This window comes from Taudactylus pleione, unplaced genomic scaffold, assembly GCF_031769625.1.
Source record: "Taudactylus pleione unplaced genomic scaffold, aTauple2 ptg000110l, whole genome shotgun sequence".
Classification (NCBI taxonomy): domain Eukaryota; kingdom Metazoa; phylum Chordata; class Amphibia; order Anura; family Myobatrachidae; genus Taudactylus; species Taudactylus pleione.
Window position 1 is genome coordinate 4074277 of NW_028284512.1, and position 21373 is coordinate 4095649.

Here is a 21373-nt window from a genome sequence, read left to right on the forward strand (position 1 = left end):
TCACGTACGGAGGTACAAAGCCATCGCAGAGTGAGTGATGAAAGGTCAGCGTTTGGGGGGGGGGTGACGGGGGAGTGGTTGGAGAAACGCTGGCGTGCCTGTCCGTTTGAACGCCGTTTCCTGGGCGTGCATAAATTGGCCACTGCGACGGCATTCGCAGATTGAGTATCACTGCTTGCGATGAGAGTTGCAATTTCTGAGCCCTATCAGACCTGCTTTAATTCTGCGCGAGGGTCCGATGTTACCGATGTATAAGCAGGATTGCGAGGTCTTACGGATGTAGTGGGCGTCGCTATGCCGGGTGAGCAGTTGTAAACATTTACGTATTTTCGCAGCAGAACTGCGTGTGTTATCGCAGCTGCGAGTGTAATGAGTCAGGCCCATAGTGTGCAGTGTTCTTGTATAGATGCTTTGGGGAATAATGCTTTTCCCTTGAGAATTGCTCTGAAAATGTGTAGTGTACCCGCAATATGTACATATCCATTCATATCTGTAATCTAGGGAAATGTCCAATAGAAATGGAATATAGGGAAATGTCCAATAGAAATGGAATATAGGGAAATTCCCTATAGAAATGGTAAATCCATATTCAAAGGGGATGCAGTCAGGAAGCCGACAGTTGAATTGCCAACCGCCAGCTTCCCGACTGTCTAATCCCGGCACCCCCCCCCCCCCACCCGGGAGAGTTAGGTTTAGGCTGCGGGGAAGGGGGGGGGGGGTTAATTTTAGGCACTTACAGGGGGGTGCAAGGTTAAATACTTACGTGTCGGGATCTTCACTGCCGGTCTTCCAACGTCGGGATTTGAACCGCTGGACATGATCCCATTCAAAGTATAGAATGAGAATGCAGTCTATAAATTCACTAGGGACCAGTGAGATCGCTGAGGTATGTTGACATCACCGAGACGTGAAGTCATGTTGATGGTCACAGGTAAATTGCTATGCGGTGGCAGGTAGACCTTCAGATGTGTTTATTTTACATGCTCTTTGTGTTTTCTATAATGTATACTATTATGAAATGACGTGCTATGTATATATTAAAATTGATAAATGATTTCAACACAGTGTAATAATTATATGGCACACATGTAGCCCCCCACTCCTACCCACATCCCTGAACTGCAGGGATCCAGTGTACTGGGGGAATGAGGTTAAAATACTGACGGAGGGGATTCTGGTGATCAGAATGCCAGTGCCGGAATACTGACACATGTCAGAATCCCATGCCGTCATCCCGAAGGTAAGTAGTGGGGTTGGGGGGAGGCTTGGGGTTAGGCACTAAGGGGGCGAGCTAGTTTTAGGATGCGGGAAGGGGGAAGTTAGGTTTAGGTGTTAGGGGGGGAAGAGGTAGATACAGGGGGAGAGGGGTAGGATACCAACCAATAAAGTGTCTGTGTTCGAACGCTGTCGGGATGCCAGCGTCTAGATTCTGACCGCCGGGATCCCAAACGTCTGCATCCCGTAGCCATCCCCTATGTGGTGCCTGATAAATAAACGCTAATAATAATTCCTAAATTGGAAGATGCTCACCTGTTGGTGCTTTACTATTTATTCCCTTGCTATAGCTGAAATCATTTCACAGGTTAATTTGACATTGGTGTGCTTCACTAAATGATTGATCTGGATATTATGAACTCTGGACCTGATTCAGAGCCGGTCGCTCTGACAGAGCGCTCGCTCTGAATCAGGGCCGTCCCTCCTACCTTTTGGAGCGGCCTCCTGGCCGCTCGCATAGCTGTGGGTGACCACCCACAGCTATAGCGAGCGGCCAAAATGATGGTCGCGATGGTCAAGACCATCGCGACCATTGGGCTTGCGACGAGACCCTCTGTGAAGGGATTTTACACTTTAAACATCAGTTTTACTGAATCCCTTCCCAAGAATAGTATTTTGTTCAACATTAGATGTATTTAGCAGGGTCTCCGTAGTGACATAACCATAGCAGGGTTGTATTAACAAATAATGTTCAGTTATTTGCATATGGCTCTGGCACAGAAAATACAAAAACTCTGGAACAGAAGCTGTTCCAGAGTTTGGTTCTGGGTGTGTGGTTTGGTGCCTCCTTTTCTGTGCACCTATATAGATACTCTACTAAGCCATCGCAGGGGACATCTAATACTGCTTCTTTAATTTGAGTACTTTGGAGTTGCTTTTTTGGAACTTGCTCATTATTAATAATAATAATAATAATAATAATAATTGTGGTTTTCTACTTCAGGGTCCATAGGGGGTCCACAGGGTTGACCTTGTGGTATAGCTGGATCTGGATCCAGGGACACCACGCAGTTAAAGCTTTAGCTGCTCCCAGGATGCTCTTGGGTCCATCCTCCTCTATACCCCGAGCCACAGGCACCTCAGTTTGAGTTGGTGCCCGGCCGGAGTCGGGTCACCCTGCGCAGGGGGGCTGCAGGAGCAGCCCCCAAAGCTTTTTCATTTAAAAAAAAAAAAGAGCCTGTTAGGTCTTATTTTTAACAGGGGCTCTTCAGTGTGGCAGCGAAGGGCTGTCTGCACAGATGCCCACACTGCCGCTCTTACTCCCCGCTGGCGTCGCGACGCCAGTACCGCACTGGGGATCGCGGCGGGAGGCCAGAGTCCGTACTAGCCGGACTCTGGGGACCTCCCTGGACTGCTGCCGGAGTCGCCGGGGAGAAGGTAAGCCGCGAGTCGCCGATTAGCGGCGGCTCGCGGGTCTTACTATAAATGCCCGCGGTTCTAGGGGACAGACCGGTGGCGGCGGGCTCCCCTCCATCGGAGGAATACCCCGTCAGTCCACTAGACCACCAGGGTTATTTAGCGGCAAGCGGGATGCCGGCAACCCGGGGGTTAATAGCTAGCCAGGGGAGGAAGCCTTCCCTGTTTAGCGGCTCCTCCCCTCAGCTCAGCGCGCCTTTCAGAACGTAGTCTGGCGTCGCTGAGCTGCAGTTACTCGACCACTCCTCCTCTGAGGTCTCTGGGGGCCATTTTCTCTGTGGCAGCGCAGATCTCTCAGGGAGCACGCGGACCGGTCCCCCTGTGTACCTCTTCCCCCGATCAAGGACAGTGTACACAGCGCCTGCCAAGGTCCGGAGCTCGGCCTTTCGTTCCTTTCGGATTCAGGGTAAGGCAAAAGGTCAGTCCTTCCCGAGGCAGTCAGCGGCTAAGACCGCCTCTAAACCCAAGAAGCAAGCCCGGAGTGCTCGGCGCCCTTCTTCCAAGCAAGAGGATAAACCTGCTGCCTGATGGGACGGGCCTCCCTCTGGGGGACCTCGGAGTGGGAGGCCTACTCCAATTCGTCCAGTGTTGGCACAATACCACCACGGATGCCTGGGTTCGAGAAGTAGTCTCTCAGGGGTACACCCTGTGTTTTCGGGTCAGGCCGCCCCACCAGTTTTTTTGCACGAGTCCTTCTCTGGACAAGACCAAAGCTTCCCAGATTCAGGTGGCTATTCAATCCTTGCTACAAGCAGGGGTCATTGTTCCCGTTCCGCAGTCTCAACGCGGGACGGGGTACTATTCTATTCTATTTCTGGTACAGAAGCCCAATGGTTCTCATCGCCCTATCCTGAATTTGAAGTATTTGAACAAATACCCCAGAGTTCCCAAGTTCAGGATGGAAACGTTACGTTCCATCATTTTGGCGATGGAACCCGGGGATTACATGGTCTCCCTGGATATCCAGGACGCCTATCTCCACGTGCCCATAGCACCTGCACACCAGCATTATCTGAGGTTTGCTATCCTGCAACATCACTACCAGTTTCGGGCGTTGCCTTTTGGCCTTTCCACGGCTCCGAGGGTGTTCACCAAGGTGATGGCAATTATGGCCGCCCACCTTCGGGGCCAGGGTATACGGCTACTGCCGTATCTGGACGATCTTCTTCTGCTGGCGAGCTCCCCGGAGGTACTTCTTCGACATCTCCACCTGACCATTGCTTGTCTTCAGGCGCACGGGTGGTAGATATATTGGAACAAGTCATCTCTGATCCCATCACAACGGATGGTCTATTTGGGAGCCCTTCTGGATTCTCGTCAACAAAGGATTTTCCTGACTCCAGAAAAGGTGTCCTCCCTACAACTGAGGATACACAGTTGCCTGAGCAGTTGCAGGGTGTCGGTCCACTCGGCAATGAGACTCCTGGGGTCCATGGTGTCGGCATTCGACATGGTGGAATTTGCCCAGTTCCATTCCAGGCCCCTGCAGGGGCAGATTCTGTCTGAATGGAACAGGTTACCTCACCGGATCCGATCCCAGACGCTGGTCTTGTCCCTGGAAGTGCGCCTGTCTCTAGCTTGGTGGCTTCAGCCAGCTCATCTCATCGAGGGTCGCCCCTTTTGGATCCCAGACTGGGTTCTGCTCACGACAGATGCCAGTCTCCGGGGTTGGGGGGCAGTGACCGGCTCGTTGTCTCTTCAGGGCCGTTGGTCTGCGGAGGAAGCAGTTCTTCCCATAAATGTTCTGGAGCTGCGGGCCGTGTACAGGGCTCTGCTGTCGTCAGGCACCGCTCTTCACGGAAGGGCGGTACAGGTGCAATCCGACAATGCCACCACGGTGGCGTACATCAATCACCAGGGAGGAACTCGCAGTCGAGCGGCGATGTTCGAGGTGTCTCCCATCCTGGCTTGGGCGGAGAGCCACCTTCCTGCAATCTCGGCAGTCTTCATCCCGGGAGTCCTCAACTGGGAGGCGGTCTTCCTCAGCCGTCACGACGTGCACCCAGGGGAATGGTCGCTTCACCTGGAGGTGTTTCAGCTTCTCGTGGACAAATGGGGACTGCCGGAGTTGGACATGATGGCTTCCCGTCACAACTACAAGTTGCCCGTTTACGGCTCAAGGACAAGGGACGCAGGCGCAAGTCTGGTGGACGCGCTGTTGGTGAAATGGACATTTCACCTAGCGTACCTGTTTCCTCCGATCTCCCTGCTGCCTCGGGTGCTAAGAGAAATCAAACAGGACAGAGGCACGTTTCTGCTGGTGGCTCCAGCATCGCCCAGACGTCCTTGGTACTCCGATCTCAAGAGCTTGTCCATCTACGTTCCGTACCTTCTACCTCAGCGTCGGGACCTGCTGTCTCAGTGGCCCTGCCTTTACCCGGATCTGGGTCGACTGTCTTTGACGGCGTGGCTCTTGAGACAGCCGTCTTAAGGTCCCGGGGGTTTTCAAGCTCTGTCATCAGTACCATGCTGAGGGCGCGTAAACCTGCCTCAGCTCGGATTTACCACAGGGTGTAGCACACTTACTTTCAGTGGTGTGAGTCCAGAAACTTTGATCCTCAGGTGTTCAGGGTTTCTAGGATTTTGGCATTTCTTCAGTCAGGTCTTGACGTAGGCTTACGTCTGGCCTCTCTGAAGGTTCATGTGTCGGCTCTGTCTGTGTGGTTCCAACGTAGGATCGCTACACTGCCTGATGTTCACACCTTTTTCCAAGGTGTTCTTCGAATCCAGCCTCCCTTTGTGCCTCCAGTGGCTCCGTGGCACTTGGCGGTGGTTCTTCGGGTCCTGCAGGGACCTCCTTTTGAGCCTCTTGAGTCGATTGACCTCAAGTGGTTAACACTTAAGATTGTTTTTCTCCTGGCAATTGCTTCAGCCAGGAGGGTATCTGAGTTGGGGGCGCTTTCCTGTAGTCCCCCTTCTTAATTTTTCACCAGGACAGAGTGGTGCATCACACTCGTCCTGAGTTTTTGCCTAAAGTAGTCTCTAAGTTCCACATCAATCAGGAACTTGTGGTGCCTGCTTTTCAGTCACCTGATCTTACAGCTGGTGAGGCTTCGTTGGACGTTGTCCGAGCTCTCGGAGTTTATGTGGATCGGACTGCTTCTGTAAGAAGGTCCGATTCTTTGTTTGTCCTCTTTGGTTTTCATAAGAGGGGTTGGCCTGCCAACAAACAAACTGTTGCCCGTTGGCTTTGTTCTGTTATTCGTGAGGCTTATGTACAGGAAGGTTTACCTGTTCCAGCCTCTGTTAAGGCTCATTCCACTCGGTCTGTGGGTCCTTCTTGGGCTGCTAGACGTGGTGCCTCTGCGGTTCAGCTGTGCAAGGCAGCCACTTGGTCTTCCATTCAGACGTTTTTGAGGTTTTATGCGTTTGACACCTTTGCCTCTCAGGATGCATCCTTTGGGCGCCGGATTCTCCTTTCTGCACAGGAGCGTCCCCGCCCTTAGTTGAACTGCTTTGAGACATCCCCAAGGTCAACCCTGTGGACCCCCTATGGACCCTGAAGTAGAAAATAACAAAAGGTAAGTTTTTACCATATCTCTTATCTGTTTCTACGAAGTCCATAGGGTCCACAGGGCGCCCGCCCTGACACACCTGGCTTCAAATGGGCTGTGTTGCTGGTCACCGGTTTTCCGTCTCCCATTTCTGTGAGTATGGTTTTCTTGTGTGTTCCAGTCTTCCTTCTCTCTGTTTAGTCTCCTCTTCCAGCCTGGGCTGCTTACCAACTGAGGTGCCTGTGGCTCGGGGGCGGGGTATAGAGGAGGATGGACCCAAGAGCATCCTGGGAGCAGCAAAAGCTTTTGCCCGTGGATCCAGATCCAGCTATACCCCAAGGTCAACCCTGTGGATCCTATGGACTTCTTAGAAACAGAGATAACAAAGGTAAGTTCTTACCATATCTCTAGTTATTATCATCATCACTATTATCCTTTATTTATATGGCACCGAAAGGGTTCTGCAGCGACTTACAAAGTACATGAACAAGTGAGCGAACTAGAAAACAGTGACTTGCAGCGGTCATGACACTCAACAAGCAGCAGGGTGTAAGCAACCAAGTGTTAGGTGCCTTATGGGGAGTTAGGAGTAGATGATAGTGGACCTCATTCAGAGTCTCTCGCAAGCGGCCCGATGGTTTGCGAACGCGCATGCTTCATTCTGCGCGTGCGCATACTACTCTGTGCGATCGCAGCCCGGTCGCTCGCCCAGCAAAGACAGCCCAGTGAAATGAGTGACAGGAGAGGCAGTTTGTGGGTGGTAACAGGGGCAGGAGGCTAATAACGTGGGAGTGGCGGTGTGAACGCAGGCGTGCCTGAGTGTTTGAAAGCCGTTTTTAAGGCGTGCATAATTAACAGGCAGCGTCATAGTACACATCACATGCCTGTTTTTTACACTGAAATCCTTGCAGTGCTTGTGGCAGGGTAAGACAACCACAAGCGCTGGTGGTGCTCGATGTACCAATGTTTTAATACACTTCCTGGAGATGACGTGTGCAAGTGGGCGTCTCAACATAGGCTAATGGGTGTTAGCATACACAGAGCGATCGCTCGCACAGCCAAAGTTGGGTGTGCTTATGCTTTGGCGAGCGATCGCTTCCCATGGTGTCACTTTGAAAAATTTGCATACGCTGGATGCGAGCGAGCGGCCGCTTGCGAGAAACTCTGAATGAGGTTCCATATGCGTAAGAGAAGAAGCACATGAGAGCAGAGTGCTACCACGCTTGTCTAATAATCTGCATCAACAACCAGTAGCTTTTACATTCCGATTTATCCAATCTGAATTGCAGGAGATACCTGGGGTGAGAAGTTCCCTAACCAAGTGAGCCACTGGAAGGGTATCCCTGTGTTTTGCTGAATAGTAAGAGGTGGTCCTGTCGTTTCACAAAAAATAAATAAATAGAAACTAGTGAAAGTGGTTAATGTGCGGATATTGAAACCTAAAGTGTAAGCAGTTCCATGGCAGAACATTTTTCCTTTGACAATGACTGCTGTAGAGCTGACTGTGAGGAGGGAATGCCTGTTAATTAGTCCACCTAGGTCACCATAGAATTTGAGAAAATTGATACTGACAAATATATCGGTTTTAATTCCATGTTGGCAATCCATTCTGTAGAAATGTACAGCCCCCGCTAATATTAATGTGTCATTATTACTTGCCGGATCTAATAATAAATATCTCTTAAGCATGACAAGTTAGTATAGATCAGCCAGAAGGGGCAAACTCACCCAGCCGCCTCTGAAGCAAAAGGTTTGGGGAATTAATTGAGGGAATTTCAAATCAGGTAGCAAGCAAAATAACTCAGTGCCACATTCAATCAATAGCCAGAGTAAATCAGCTACTTTTAATTCCCGAAAATGATCCATATAGATCAAGCGAGCAATTAAACAATTAGCATGCACTTTGAGATTAATTAATTTCCACATCAATCATGCAATTAAAACTCCAGATTCTAAAAGGGGGAGTCTGTATGCTGCTGTGAATAGAGGTCCCGGGTTACTGTATGTGCAGTGAATATTAGAACTGCGGATGACCAAATGTGTTACTAGGATTTTGTTTAGGATTTGGGCTACAAAGTTAAGGAAAATATATAATGTTAGTTTAATGGGGCTGTAGCCTCAAACATGCAGTGTCTATACCAAGCCTAGTTTTAGGTTATTGCTCTGTGCATTTTGTTACAGCTTTGGGGGTTGCTACCTTTTTGTCTGCCCTGTTTTTGGGGTTGGATACGAGATCCGGGCGCTGATAATGCCAGCAGTGAGAATCCGTAGAGTGTAATCCCGACGGTGAAAATCCTGAGGCATGTAGGTAAGTAATCTAACCCTCCCCCCCAGTGCCTAAGCCTAACCCTACTCCTTAGTGCCTAACCCTGGCCCTAGTGCCTAACCCTAATACTCACTGTCTGGATCGCAGCCGCTGGGATTCTGGAGCCGGGAGTCTGACGTCTGTCGGGATTCCGGCGCTGTGATTGTGACCGCAGGCATTGTGTGCGCTGGGATGCCGACTACATCCCATTTTTGGTTCTTTCTAGACCTGTTCACACTCAAATGATGTCTTAACACATTCCATGAGGGAGTGTTCACACCTATCTCCACGCAGGTTAATTTGCGGCTAAATAGGGTATTGACATGATAATGTCGACATTGACCTCATAGACATTCATCTTGTCGACAAAACTTCTATAGTGGTGACTTACCTGGTAAGTCCTCCGGGTCCAGCGGTGATGTCAGGATGACTTCAGGTGGACCCTGCATCACTACCGGCGGTAAGTAGAACTAACCCTAACCTTCCCCTAGTGCCTAACCCCTCCCCTTCTATAGCCTAAACCTCACTCTCCTCTGCCGGCCCATGCATAATATTGATGTTTCACATGTTGCCATTGAGAACATGTTGGCACCTGCAGAATGTCAACATGTTCAATGTCGACATTTCAGTAATGTCAACATTATGACTGTCCAAATTGTAAATGTCGACATTATGACTACATCCCCCTGACAACTGAAAATGTGCAATGGAAATCGGAGGGATTGCGTTTGTATGGGCTTGTGGCCATCTATGCATTCTAATATATGAATACATTATAGGCTTTACAATACGACGAGACCTATTCCTCATGTGTTACTGCCTGCTCCCGGTACAATAGGCTGTAATCGTTAAAGCTCAGTGCATGAAAATACATTGAAAACAGAACACTGAGACGCCTGTATTGTTTGTGTGCTGTTTTACCCTTTCCTGATATATATGCGGGAATGATCCCTAAATGGTAAGCTCTGCACACTATCTAGTCTCAGACTAACTAGCACCATCATAGGAATTAGATAACAGCCTATTGTTGGAGTTTTTTATACTTACATCACTGCAAAAACAAATACAAATGGTTTTTGTTGTATTCGCTGGAGATGGAGTTAAAATAATAAAAAGCTTGTTACCTTTTGCAGCTGTCGTGGACACAGCAAGCAGCACCTGCAAGCAAAGTGTTATATTTTTTTATTTTTTTCATAAACATAAAAAAAATATTAGTACTAATCTTTTAAACACAAAGGAAAATAAAGGGTTATGCTGGCCATACACGGTGCGATGCACCGTGTAGTGCGACTGCCGATCCATCAGCAGACGGATCGTGCTGTCACTGCCGGCATTCGTGCGGTCCCTGCAGACTGCACGATATGCCGGCTCCACCCTTTGAATGGGATTGTATATCGCATCCCAGGTCAGATGGTTCTGCAGGAAGATCTGGGGATGCGATGTACGACCCCGCGGGAGCGCGCAGCACGATATCAAGTACGATATTGTGCCCATACACGGCACGATATACCACCTATATCGTGCCGTGTATGGCCACCTTTAGAGTCTCTTACATACAGAGACCTACAACTACACTTATTCTCTTCCACATACAGAAATACATTGTGTCTCAAAATGGAGTGTTCATCTCAAAGCCACAAGTACAATGCTCTGATTGATATTGCTACAGGCAATCTCTTTCTGCACGGAAAAGGAGACACCATTTATCTGAAATCCCTGTAGGTCATATACACCCATTACACACTTGGCTAAGGTCTAAAATGAATTCTAGCAGTCCCCCATTATGGTAATTTATAAACAGTAGCAGAGGTGAGGTTAGACCGGCCTCTTGTGGCACATGTGTAGGGCATAGGGCTTATTATGAAAACAGCTAGTGGTGAGGATTATTACAGCACCTGCAAGAGATGGATCCCATTCTACTGAAACAGCAAAAAGTTTACCGAGTGAGAGAGTGAACGAGGTATAGCGAGCCAAGAGAACTGGGTCTGGTGGATGGGGAGAATGGTGTTGTAGATGTATATCTGGTGATGAGTGTAATGAAAAATAGTTTTGTCCTTTCTACAATACAGTAACCCTCAGGTGGCAATTCAGTTCTTAGTCATGTGCGAAGTGTGAGGCTGGAACTGTCGGGAGACGGCGTTTCATGACCAATATCCAATCATCTCACTCCCTAATGAGAGAAGATTGTAGTTTGCAGGGTGTGTTTATACAGGTTGAGTCTCCCATATCCAAAATGCTTGGGACCAGGGGTATTTTGGATATCGGAATATTCCGTATTTTGGAATATTTGCATACCATAATGAGATCTTGAGAATGGGACCCAAATCTAAACACAGAATGCATTTATGCATTATATACACCTTATACACACAGCCTGAAGGTCATTTTATACAATATTTTCAATCATTTTTTGCAGAAAAAAAAGTGTGTACATATATGAAAGTAATTTGTTTCATATACACCTTACACAGAGCCTGAAGGTTATTTTAGCTAATATTTTAATAATTTTGTGCTTTAAACAAAGTTTGTGTACATTGAACCATCAGAAAGCAAAGGGTTCACTATCTCAGCTAAAAATATTCCGTATTTTGGAATATGCCGTATTTCGGAATATTTGGATATGGGAGACTCAACCTGTAGTTTGTGTGCAGCAATTTTCTTACGGCTGATCTTACATACTGTACAGATACTTCCTTGCATGATGTGGGTAGCAGACCTTTTGTAGAAACCACCAGTCATACTGTTCTCCCACTGGAAGACCGGTCAAACATTTCAGGAACTTTTCAGAACTTATGGTGCGTACACAGTGTACGATTAAAATGGACGATATGAACGAGAACGATATCGATCATATAGTTATCATACATATTGTGCATTTTATGATGCCCAACGACCTGCGATGCACAGGCACGTATGGACGATAATGATATCGTCCATCGCCCGTGCATGCAGGCCAACCTCGCCGATACCGACCAGGCTACTATAGGGTCGCGGGTCGTTCTGCAATCATTGCTGTGTTGGATGATCGATATCGATCATCCAGCACACCCGAACGATATCGTTGACGTTCGTCCCGTGTGTATGCACCTTAAAACTTATCTAACATCAATTGTTGAATCAGTAAAATGTAACTAACCCCTGAGCACTCTGAATTTTCACATATCTTTCCCAGCAACTACCTGTGCCGGGTGGCAGTGCCATGAATATATGTCTTGTTAATTAAGGCAGAAGTTCCCTGTGCACAAGCCACCGTGTTCTGTAAGACTGCCAGCCAGTGTGTTTTTGAGGCTAGCTCTCTGCAGAGACTACTGAGCACATTGTTTCTGTAGCATGTATGATTGAGACGCTGAGCACAGCATATATCATTTTAATGAAACCTTTTGAACCTCTCTCCTTTTATTTGGATGAAGCATTTCCATGGAATGTTTAGCAGCGGATGTTTCCCCCGACACTCTGCAGCCCTGAGTTATGGCTCTGTCTCTCCAGCGCAGCAGATTTTTATCCACATTACAATCCTGTCCCTATTGTCTCACGCGCGCACGCGAAGAGAGTCTGTAACCGCTTTTATGGCCACTTGTGGCTGGCGCCTGAGGCACTTGGTGACCCAGCCTTATGTTTGACCAGGCGTTACATTTTCTTTCCAGCAGCTGGCACCATGTCCTGCAATTCCAGCAGGGAATGGATGCTGAGGTCAATGCTGGGCTTCTGAAAATCAGATTGGTTTCTGTGGGGTTTAACCTCTCACTGCCAAAAGAGCGGGAATAAATTACAAGTGCTTAGTCAGAACTAAAGTCAGGGTGCAGCAATTTACGATTAATACCTGTCAATTTTCTCTGAAGAGTAGTTAAATTGTTAACTTGAACTGTAAATAAAATATTATGAGCGTTTTACAGAGTTTTAGACTTTTTATATTTTGTGACATTTTATTGTACTTTCTTTATATAATTCTGTATTTAAAATTAGTTCGCTATGGACGGGGAGATGAAGTAAACATATATAATTAAATTGTTCTAAAAAAAACCCCATACAAATGTAAGACTCACATTTTTTGAGGCATGGACCTTATAAGTGATGTTTATATTGTTTATACAACTATGCAGAAGTTGAGGCATCCATTTTCTCATCTGAACCAGTATGCAACCTATAAATTTGCTAGAAAAACATGACGTCACCTGAGGTATTACCCGACCTAACTTATATTCATGAAATTCTGGTGCATTGCGAATTAATAGGCTACATCATCATCATTAATATTTATGAATATGATTTAAGCCCACAAAATGGCTGCATCCATTGTTTGTTGGTAACAGAAGCTCCTAAGCGACGCTTTCTCATGTGAAGATAAGCATTTGCCCTTCATAGGCCTCTTCTCCACATAGCTATATACGTACTGTAGATCTCACAGATATGTTCAGAGATTTCCAATTGTAAATGTCTAAAGGTCGCTGCATGTGTTGGTTTTTGTCAGCAATTTTGTCCAGTTTAGATCTACTGTAACTAGTCCAAAATGGCGCTGCGTGGGGAGTTCGAATCGATAACTCTATATGGGTGATAACTTTTGTAGCCTGTCACTGTTTCACTCCGTTCAGGCCAAAAGACGGTCAACTAGCGACCACTGCTGCTTCATGTATTCTGTAGTGGGGCCCTGTATGCGTGTCCAAACCAGATACAATTCAGATACAGCAGCTGGATCTCCGTGTTTGCAGCCTCATTAAGCATCCAATGTACAGAACTATCCAAAACTCATCGCCCTCCATTTTAAGTGTGCTGCATTACTGACCGACTCTTCCTTGCATCATTCTGTTCACTTGCAGTGACAACGTGGACTCGTTCTGCCTGCATATTGCAGAGGATGACGGAGAGGTCGACACAGATTTCCCCCCGCTGGATTCCAACGAGCCTATACACAAGTTTGGATTCAGCACCCTGGCTCTTGTGGAGAAATATTCCTCCCCTAACCTGGCAGCTAAGCAGTCTCTGTTTGTAAGGATGTAAGTACGCTTTAAGTTGATTATACCCAGGTTGTATGAAGTAAAAAAATACACAGAGAGTTAAGATATCGTACGGCAGTGTTCCCGAAACTTTGTTCAATCATGGCGCCCTAGAGTGTCAGCAATTGAATCACCGCACCCCTAGGCCAAAAGTTTTCCATTGAGAAATTCAGCAAAGATTATTAAATTACTCGAAGTTAAGTGTGCTGTTCCAGTTCTGTGGTGGTGGACAGGCTTGTGCTTTGTTTGTCCACATACAGGACATCATTCAGAGTCGGTCGAAGCGGCCGCACGGTCGTACGCCACCGATGTTCGCTATACTGCGCATGCGTAAAGTTCGCAATGCGCGTGCGCAAACTAGCCGCTATGATCAGAAATTTCTCTCTCCTTGAACACAGCCAGGTCGGTAGTTTGAGTGACAGATTGAGGCGTTTGTGGGTGGTAACAGGGGAAGGTGCTTGAAAACGGGGGAGTGGAAATCCGAACGCAGGCGTGCCTAATTATGCGAACGGCGTTTTATGGGAGTGCATAATTAACAAAGTAGCGTCATGGCACATGTGATATGGGAGGTTTTTACACTGACATGATCGTAGAGCTTAAGAGAGGGTATGGTCAACCTTAAGCTCTACGACCAGTTCCGATGGTCTCGATTAATCCTTATATACCCGGAGATGACGTCAATGCGTGCGATAAGGGGGCGTATTTTTTTGTCTTCCGGCCGCTTCCTCCCTTTGGTCGGCCAGCTACCGATCCGAACTTAGGGACGCAACTTGTGAGGGAATCATTTGCATATCCAGCCCCTTTTCCCGTACGACCGTGCGGCCACTTCGACCGACTCCGAATGAGGTCCACAGTGTTTTATGACAGGCAAAACCAGGGCTGGTTGTTGCCAATCACATTGACCATACATTTAACCAGCAAGCCGTGGCATCCCTGCAAGTGCCCAGTAGCACCTCAAGCGAATGCACCCTGTTTGGGAACCACTGATGTAGGCTATATGTCCAACATCAAGCCAAATAAGTTTATTCGACTCAAAAGATGAGTTGTGATTTAATTGCTCCTATAAGTTAGTTTTGTACAGTGGGAAGAGATGAAGCATCTTGCTAAATATCTGTCCATTAGTATATAGCACTACTATGGGTTTGGCCATGACACAAATAAATGGGTTACGTTGAATATTATAATAAAAAATGTGTGTTTGAAACCTAGAATAACTTCTTATTAGAATCCATTACAATACATTGCTAAAAGAAACACACTCTCCCCAGCTACTCCAGAAGTGACGGGATGTTGAGTAGTTTATGGAGTGGAGTATAATATTTTATATATACATTTTCCATGATGGTTGGCACATACTATAACCATTCTGCAAACTTTTCCCATATAGTTTCCCTGGGATTCTTGGGAAGTTACCTCACAATTACGGAACAGTGTTGATGGCAGATCATTGAGCAAATGACACTGTTTAAAAATTGAATACTGGTTAAAAAAAAAAATCAGCATTATGTGACTTTATAAAAGCAAAATATGTAGTCTGTAGGAAGGGCAGAAAAAGATGCTCAGTATATAGAATTTGAGCTTTGGATGCTGCTATTGCAAATCTTCCCATAGAGAGAACGAATATTTCATTGAATTTATCATTTTATACAGTCATGTTGGTGGTCTCCATAAGTAGATGCCTGGGTGCATTGGAAATGAGTGGGTATTCTGTGGCAGGCTATGGAATGTATAGTACCTAGCTACATTGGGGACCATCAGTATTAATTTATTCATCATACATGGTCAGTAGTTCTAAATTAACAACTGTATCTCTCTCTGTATGGATGGAACATCTGACACCCTTATTGTAGAGGATAGGTACAGGAGCTTTGGAAGTACATCTTCCCCGCTAACCATAAAGGACAATGTTCCAGTTTGGACAAACTTCGGGCCCTACTCAGTTGTGGACACATAGTCGATTTTTGGTTGCAAACGACCGACAATCTCTATCTGCACGTGTCGCGTATGTCCCGAAGGTTAGCGCCGAGGGGATGCCGAACTAATTTGGACGCAGGAAGTCCATTTCAGTGGGCGTTCCTGGGTAGTAACGGGTAGCCAGCTAGGAGTGTGCACGTCGCAGCCAGTGACTGCGTCTTTGCAGTTGCACTATCACCGGTGGCCATGTTCAGACGGACTGTCTGAGCAACCATAAGGCTGCTCGGAATGGGTATCTAATGCAGGCTGTCGGGATACCTCCTGTCAAAATACAGACAGCGGCATCACGATGATTGGTATCCTGACAGGGGTCGGGCAAGTTTACTTACCCACCCCCCTTCTCCCCCTAACCCTCTCCCTCTTTGTAGCCTAACCCTCCCCCCTAGGGGTGCCTAACCCTAACTGCCCCCTCCCCCCCCAAAAAAACCTGTTAACCACGCTATGCTACCTAAATCTCCCCCCTTCCCCCCCCCGTAGTGAACACTAAGGGTGCCCCGGACCTACCTCGTTCGGGCTGGCGTTCTTCTGTGTTCCTGCGTCGGGATTAAGATAGGCGTCTGTATTTCGATGCCTATCTTAAGTCCCATGTTGGACTTTCAGCGTCAGGATTGAGACTGGCGGCGTTGATTCTGTAAGAACTGTAGATGAAGCTAGTTATGAGCGGAAGCATTGGCTGTAAATGTTGTGAAGAGGCATTTCAGATCCACGGGATTGGTCAGAATAGAAGGTCATTGGAAATGCTACATCTTCGCTGTATTATGGAAGTGGCATCAGTGGGTAGTTCATCTATATCAAATCAAATACAAATCTACATAGCTTTAGCTATAAGCAGATAGTAATCATTTTGTTTTTAGTTTGGTCATCTTTTATTTGTTATGCACACAACACCATACAATGGATGCTTTTAGGAAAAGTGGCTCTCTGGTAACTTTTTATATTAAATATTAGGACATAATCTCTATTGGCTTTATGTTACAGCTACAGATGTGTCCTTACTCATCTAGCCTCAATACGCCATGCAGCGTAAATGCGTGGCCTGAGTGAGCCGCCAGGTCCCATGCAACTCTGCTAGCGGCGGGTGCCTTTTTTGCCGAAAATGAATCTAAAGGTGCCCACACACATAGCGATATTTTGGCCGATTCCGACGCATTGGAACGACAGATCGTGTAAAATATGCCGAAATCGTGAGTCCCCACTCATGATCACAATGCGATGCGCGTCCCCGCTGGTTGCACATCGCGTCGCCTGATCTGCCAATCTAGGATACAATGCACAATGAAAAGTCTGCATGCAGGAGAGATCGTTTGAAGATTGGACACCAAATTGTGTGCAGAGCTGCCAGGGAGAGTTTCAAGGGAAATCGTACATAAATCGTACACATCGGCTGATCGTGAGTACATCGGTATGTGTGTGGGCACCTTAAGTCGCAACACGACTCAACTGGGATGCACCAGCAGGCTTTGCCGATTAATTTGATATGCGACACTTGTATATCTGGGTCTCATTCAGACCCGCTCGCGAGTGCAGGACGCTCGCAAGCGGGTCGATGGTACCCAAATGTGCATGCGCACGACGGAGGGAGCTCCGTCGTGCGCATGCGCGAGACCCGGCGAGCGACGGGGTAGCCGTCGCTCGGGGTCTCGCACCAAAGGGGGCGTTGCTGTTGATGGTGAGTGACAGCACGCCCCCTTTGGTGGGCGTGCTGGGGGCGTGGCTGCCAGACTGAGGCGTTCCCATGGGATAGAGCCAAAATCACTCCAGGGCTTGCGGCAGCGAGACCCTACCACAGGGTCTCGTCGCAAGCGCGATGGTCGCGATGGTCTTGATCATCGCGACCATCATCATGGACGCTTGCATAAGCTGTGGGTGGTAACCCACAGCTATGCGAGCGTCCAAGAGGCCGCTCCAAGTTTAGGTAGGAGGGCCCTGATTCAGAGCGAGCGCTCTGGTCAGAGCGTCCGGCTCAGAATCAGGCCCTCTGTGTGCAACTGAGATTGTAAACGGAACTTGTCATAGAAAAAAGCTGTAACTGCTGCACCGTAGCACTTGGCATGCTGATTGAGAGACTCGCCGGCACACGGATATACAATTGTCACATATCAAATTAATCTGCATTGTGACTTAGGGCCATATTCAATTAGAGGCAATCATTGGAGGTTTCTGTGGGGATAAAGTATCGGGCGCGTGCCCACTTATCCCCGTGTTCAATTTTGATCCGGCGAAAAGGTAAGTATGGAAAAGTCCTGTCAATTTTCGGGAAATCATCCTGGCACCTCCCTAAAGATGGTCTGACATGGGGGATCACTATGGGTACCCCCGATTTCCCTGCTGAAGGTAATTGGGGTTTTTAAATAGCTACAGCAGGTGCATAAATGCTCCTGTGAGGAAGGGGTGAAGAATAGCATTTATTTATTTTTTAAATAACTATGCCCATCAAATTTGGGGTACATGAAAATGGGTGCAAGCATATTTTTAAGTCCCTAAAGTAATTTTCAAAAATGCACCTGCCACTACCAGCCGCATTCTAGAAAACACCTGCCGCATACATGGGAACCCCCGCTGAATCAAATTCGCTAGTTTAAAACTTTGTACCCCAATATTTTTTTTTTTGACCCCAAAATGAAAGTACATTTTTGGGGTGTCCTGAGGACTTTTTTTTTTTTTTAATTTTTGAAAACAGAATACTTTTAGGAGACACTCCCAGGGGGTGCAAGCTATTTTTTTTTTTTTTTTAAGTCTGCACTCCAAAACCCAAAAACTGCACTTTTTTTCGCCATGTATTACATGCTGAAAACTTATCTCGTTTTTTTAACAGACTTTGCGCACCTGCGAAAAGTCTTTGAAATTGAATATGGGTATAAGTGAAACAGGCAAAAATGACGTCATCATTTTCGCCGATAACGGACTTTTCGTCTGAAATTGAATATGGCCCTTAGACTCATTTTTCGGCATAAAAAGTTGCAAACAGACCCACCGCTAGACCAGGCGTGCCCAGAGGGGCTGTTTGACGCGACTGCAGCAATGTCGAGTGAGGACACATCTGTATATGTTTTTGCCTATATTGTATTGAATATAAATAAGTGCAGCAAGTTGTCAGCTGGTTGCAGTGTCCTCTTGTTTTGCGAGCGTGGAGCTTTGTACAGAGTAATGTGCGGTCATCTGAGCAGACATTTGAAACCATTATTAGCGGCTTGTGTTTTTCCAGCGTTTAATGCCTGTTCGCAGTAGGGATAATTACAATAATCTGTGCCTTTAAACGTTAACAGGTATGTTTATCTGAAATGGACCTCCCTCAGTTACCAGTCTTTAAAGTTAACTTTGCCAATTTAGCCGTGACAGGAAAGTTTTGATCAGCAGATAGATGTAAGCCCACCCATATGAAATAGATGGCGGCTCCTGAGATTATTATAGTGTGAAATGCTACAAAAAAATAAAAGCATTCTGGAATTAGTTATTGAAATATCATATAATGATTTGGTCATTATGTAAGCAGATGGCAAAAATATGGGCAAGTATTATACCAAATCGCCTATATGCCCAACTCTCTATGTATAGAACAAACATGGACTGCATAATGAATTATGGGCCCGACTCAGCTATGTACGCTAAAGCAATCGCAGCGGCTGTGTGAATATATGCAAATGCCGCAGGCGCCGGCATATGTATTGAGACGCCCGGCCGGGGTCATCTCCAATCCAAGCAACTGCGTACACCCATGCAGCCACCGCAGCAGGTCATTCGATAATCTGCCATCTGAGAAGCACTACGGTCACGCAGAATGGCCGCCTGATTTCCGTCGTCTCAACCAATTTTATCTGCGTACGGGATCGCACTTGTAGGCTGCGACATGGCTCGAAAACGGGCGCGACACGCCTGCTTTCTTTGCCACCACTCCAGATATCCACCCCCAAAAGGTCCTTAAGTGTCAATCACTTTGCGAAGAACTCCACACTGCGAGCGGCATCGTTAAGGTACCTTGGCACATACGCAGTCGGGCGATAATCGCTCAGCTGCGATAACATCTCTATTGTGTACATACCTGAATCAAGCCCCATTTTGCACATAAGTAGGAAGAGTGTTGTGACAGAGCGGTATGGAGTCCTGAGATGTGGTACATGCAATACAGAGCTAGTTTATTGCTTGGAAACTGCCACTTGTGCTGAATGATCTTCCCATCTTCAATATATTGCTGTATCCGAAGGCGTTATCAGCTGCTGTATAGCGAACTGCAAATATATTTGTGGTCTCCATAGGAATCAAGCATGACCTACACCTAAATTATCACCCTGTGTATAACGTGGTTAGTGGCGTGATTTAATCACTTGTATCCAAACTCTGACGACTGTCAATGTTTTTTACCTGCTCGTAAACTACAGATTTAAAGGGACAAGGGGGGAAAAAAAGTTTGTTTCTTATGCTATTACGTATAGGGTAGCGTCATAAAATCAAGGTTACTAAAATAATTTGTCAAGTTTAATGTTCTTCCCTTAATTTGGGATCAGTGTGCGGTTCCCAGTGTGTCCACAAGAGACTTACACGATAGCTGCATCTCTCTAGCTCAATTTGATCAATTAAATTAGCCCCAGGCAATAGGCAGCACTATATCCGCTAACTAGTGATAGTACAGCTACCAGTCGCCATGCAGAGTGACGAGCCATTGAGTCTGAGAGGGGAATTCTGCTCTGGTCACAGCTGTGACTTCCCAAAATCAAATTGTAGCAACTGTAATACAAATTTCATTCGCATAACGGAGGCTGATGCAGAGTAAAACGTACTTCTGTTTGCACAGCGTATCTAGCGTGTTTTCACACTGTGCATGTGCACAGATTGAGCGCTGACCGGTATGGGCGACGCAGAGCGCGCGCATTTCAGTGGCCTCTACACTTACCACTGAAGAGGCATAACTGGGTTGTCGGATGGCGTTGTCACTTGGGCCGAGTTTGATGCAACCGCGTGCTCCGCAGCGGTGATCATAGGTATAGGTAAATGCAAGAGCATACTGATGATGATTACTAGTAGAAAGCCATGCATGCTTAGGAGGCAGGATCACCATGATGCAGAGTATATGCACGTTTTGTCTGCGTGCGCAGTTTGGGAGCTACATACACCTGACCATCCAACTTATCGTTGGGGCCCAAAGGAAATGGCTGAAATCTTCTTTAAGGCCATGTTTGAGCACATATATTGATTAACACAGTATTGATGATTGTGTGCCTTATGTAACATGCAATATATAATGTTTTTGCTTTTTTTGTAGCATGCCATTAGTAATAGCCAACAGCGTGATGGTCCTTAGATGTGATACCTGAAAACTAACCAGCTTGAATGGCCTATGTTGTCACATGGAAATGCTGTCATTCTCTAAACTAGAGTAGCCTGAAAAATGCAATTGATTGTATGCAGCATTTGTAGGACCTGTAATATGGGACAGCAGAACACTCTTTTTTTCACATAAAATACATTACAAATACAGATTACAGCCTGGCGAGTCTTAAGGTGCATACACACGTAACGATTTTGTAACCAACGATTTTCTGTAAGATTATCTGTGAGATTTTCCCTTGAAAAGTGAACAATTATTTGAAGTGTAATGAACGATTTTTACAGCGATGTACGAAAAATGTTCCTTCCCTTAATGAAAATCGTCATGTTGGACTGTCTGAAATGGACGATGAACGATCACTACAAACGGGAGCACGCGTGAACAATTATCGTTCATCGTTATAACTCAGAAACTGAACGATTTTTTGAACGATAATGACGTCGTTCACAACAAATCGTTCAAAAAATCGTTACGTATGTATGCACCTTAATACATCATTTGTTCGTTACCATGTATTAACATGCCCAGCTGCTTACCGAAGTAGTCATATTGCCTTTCAAATGGTGCTCCGTTAATCCCTTATTTGGTAAAACCG

At 46.6% G+C, this 21373-nt stretch overlaps 1 protein-coding gene across 1 annotated transcript in view; it reads left to right on the forward strand.

Annotated features, from left to right (window-relative positions):
* Nucleotides 1-21373, forward strand: part of MAPKAP1 (MAPK associated protein 1) — a 182975-nt gene that overhangs the window by 78320 nt on the left and 83282 nt on the right. The window contains exon 6 of the mRNA XM_088471118.1: nt 13305-13481. Within this exon, the coding sequence (XP_088327244.1) occupies nt 13305-13481 (177 nt within the window). The remainder of the gene's footprint in view (nt 1-13304; nt 13482-21373) is intronic.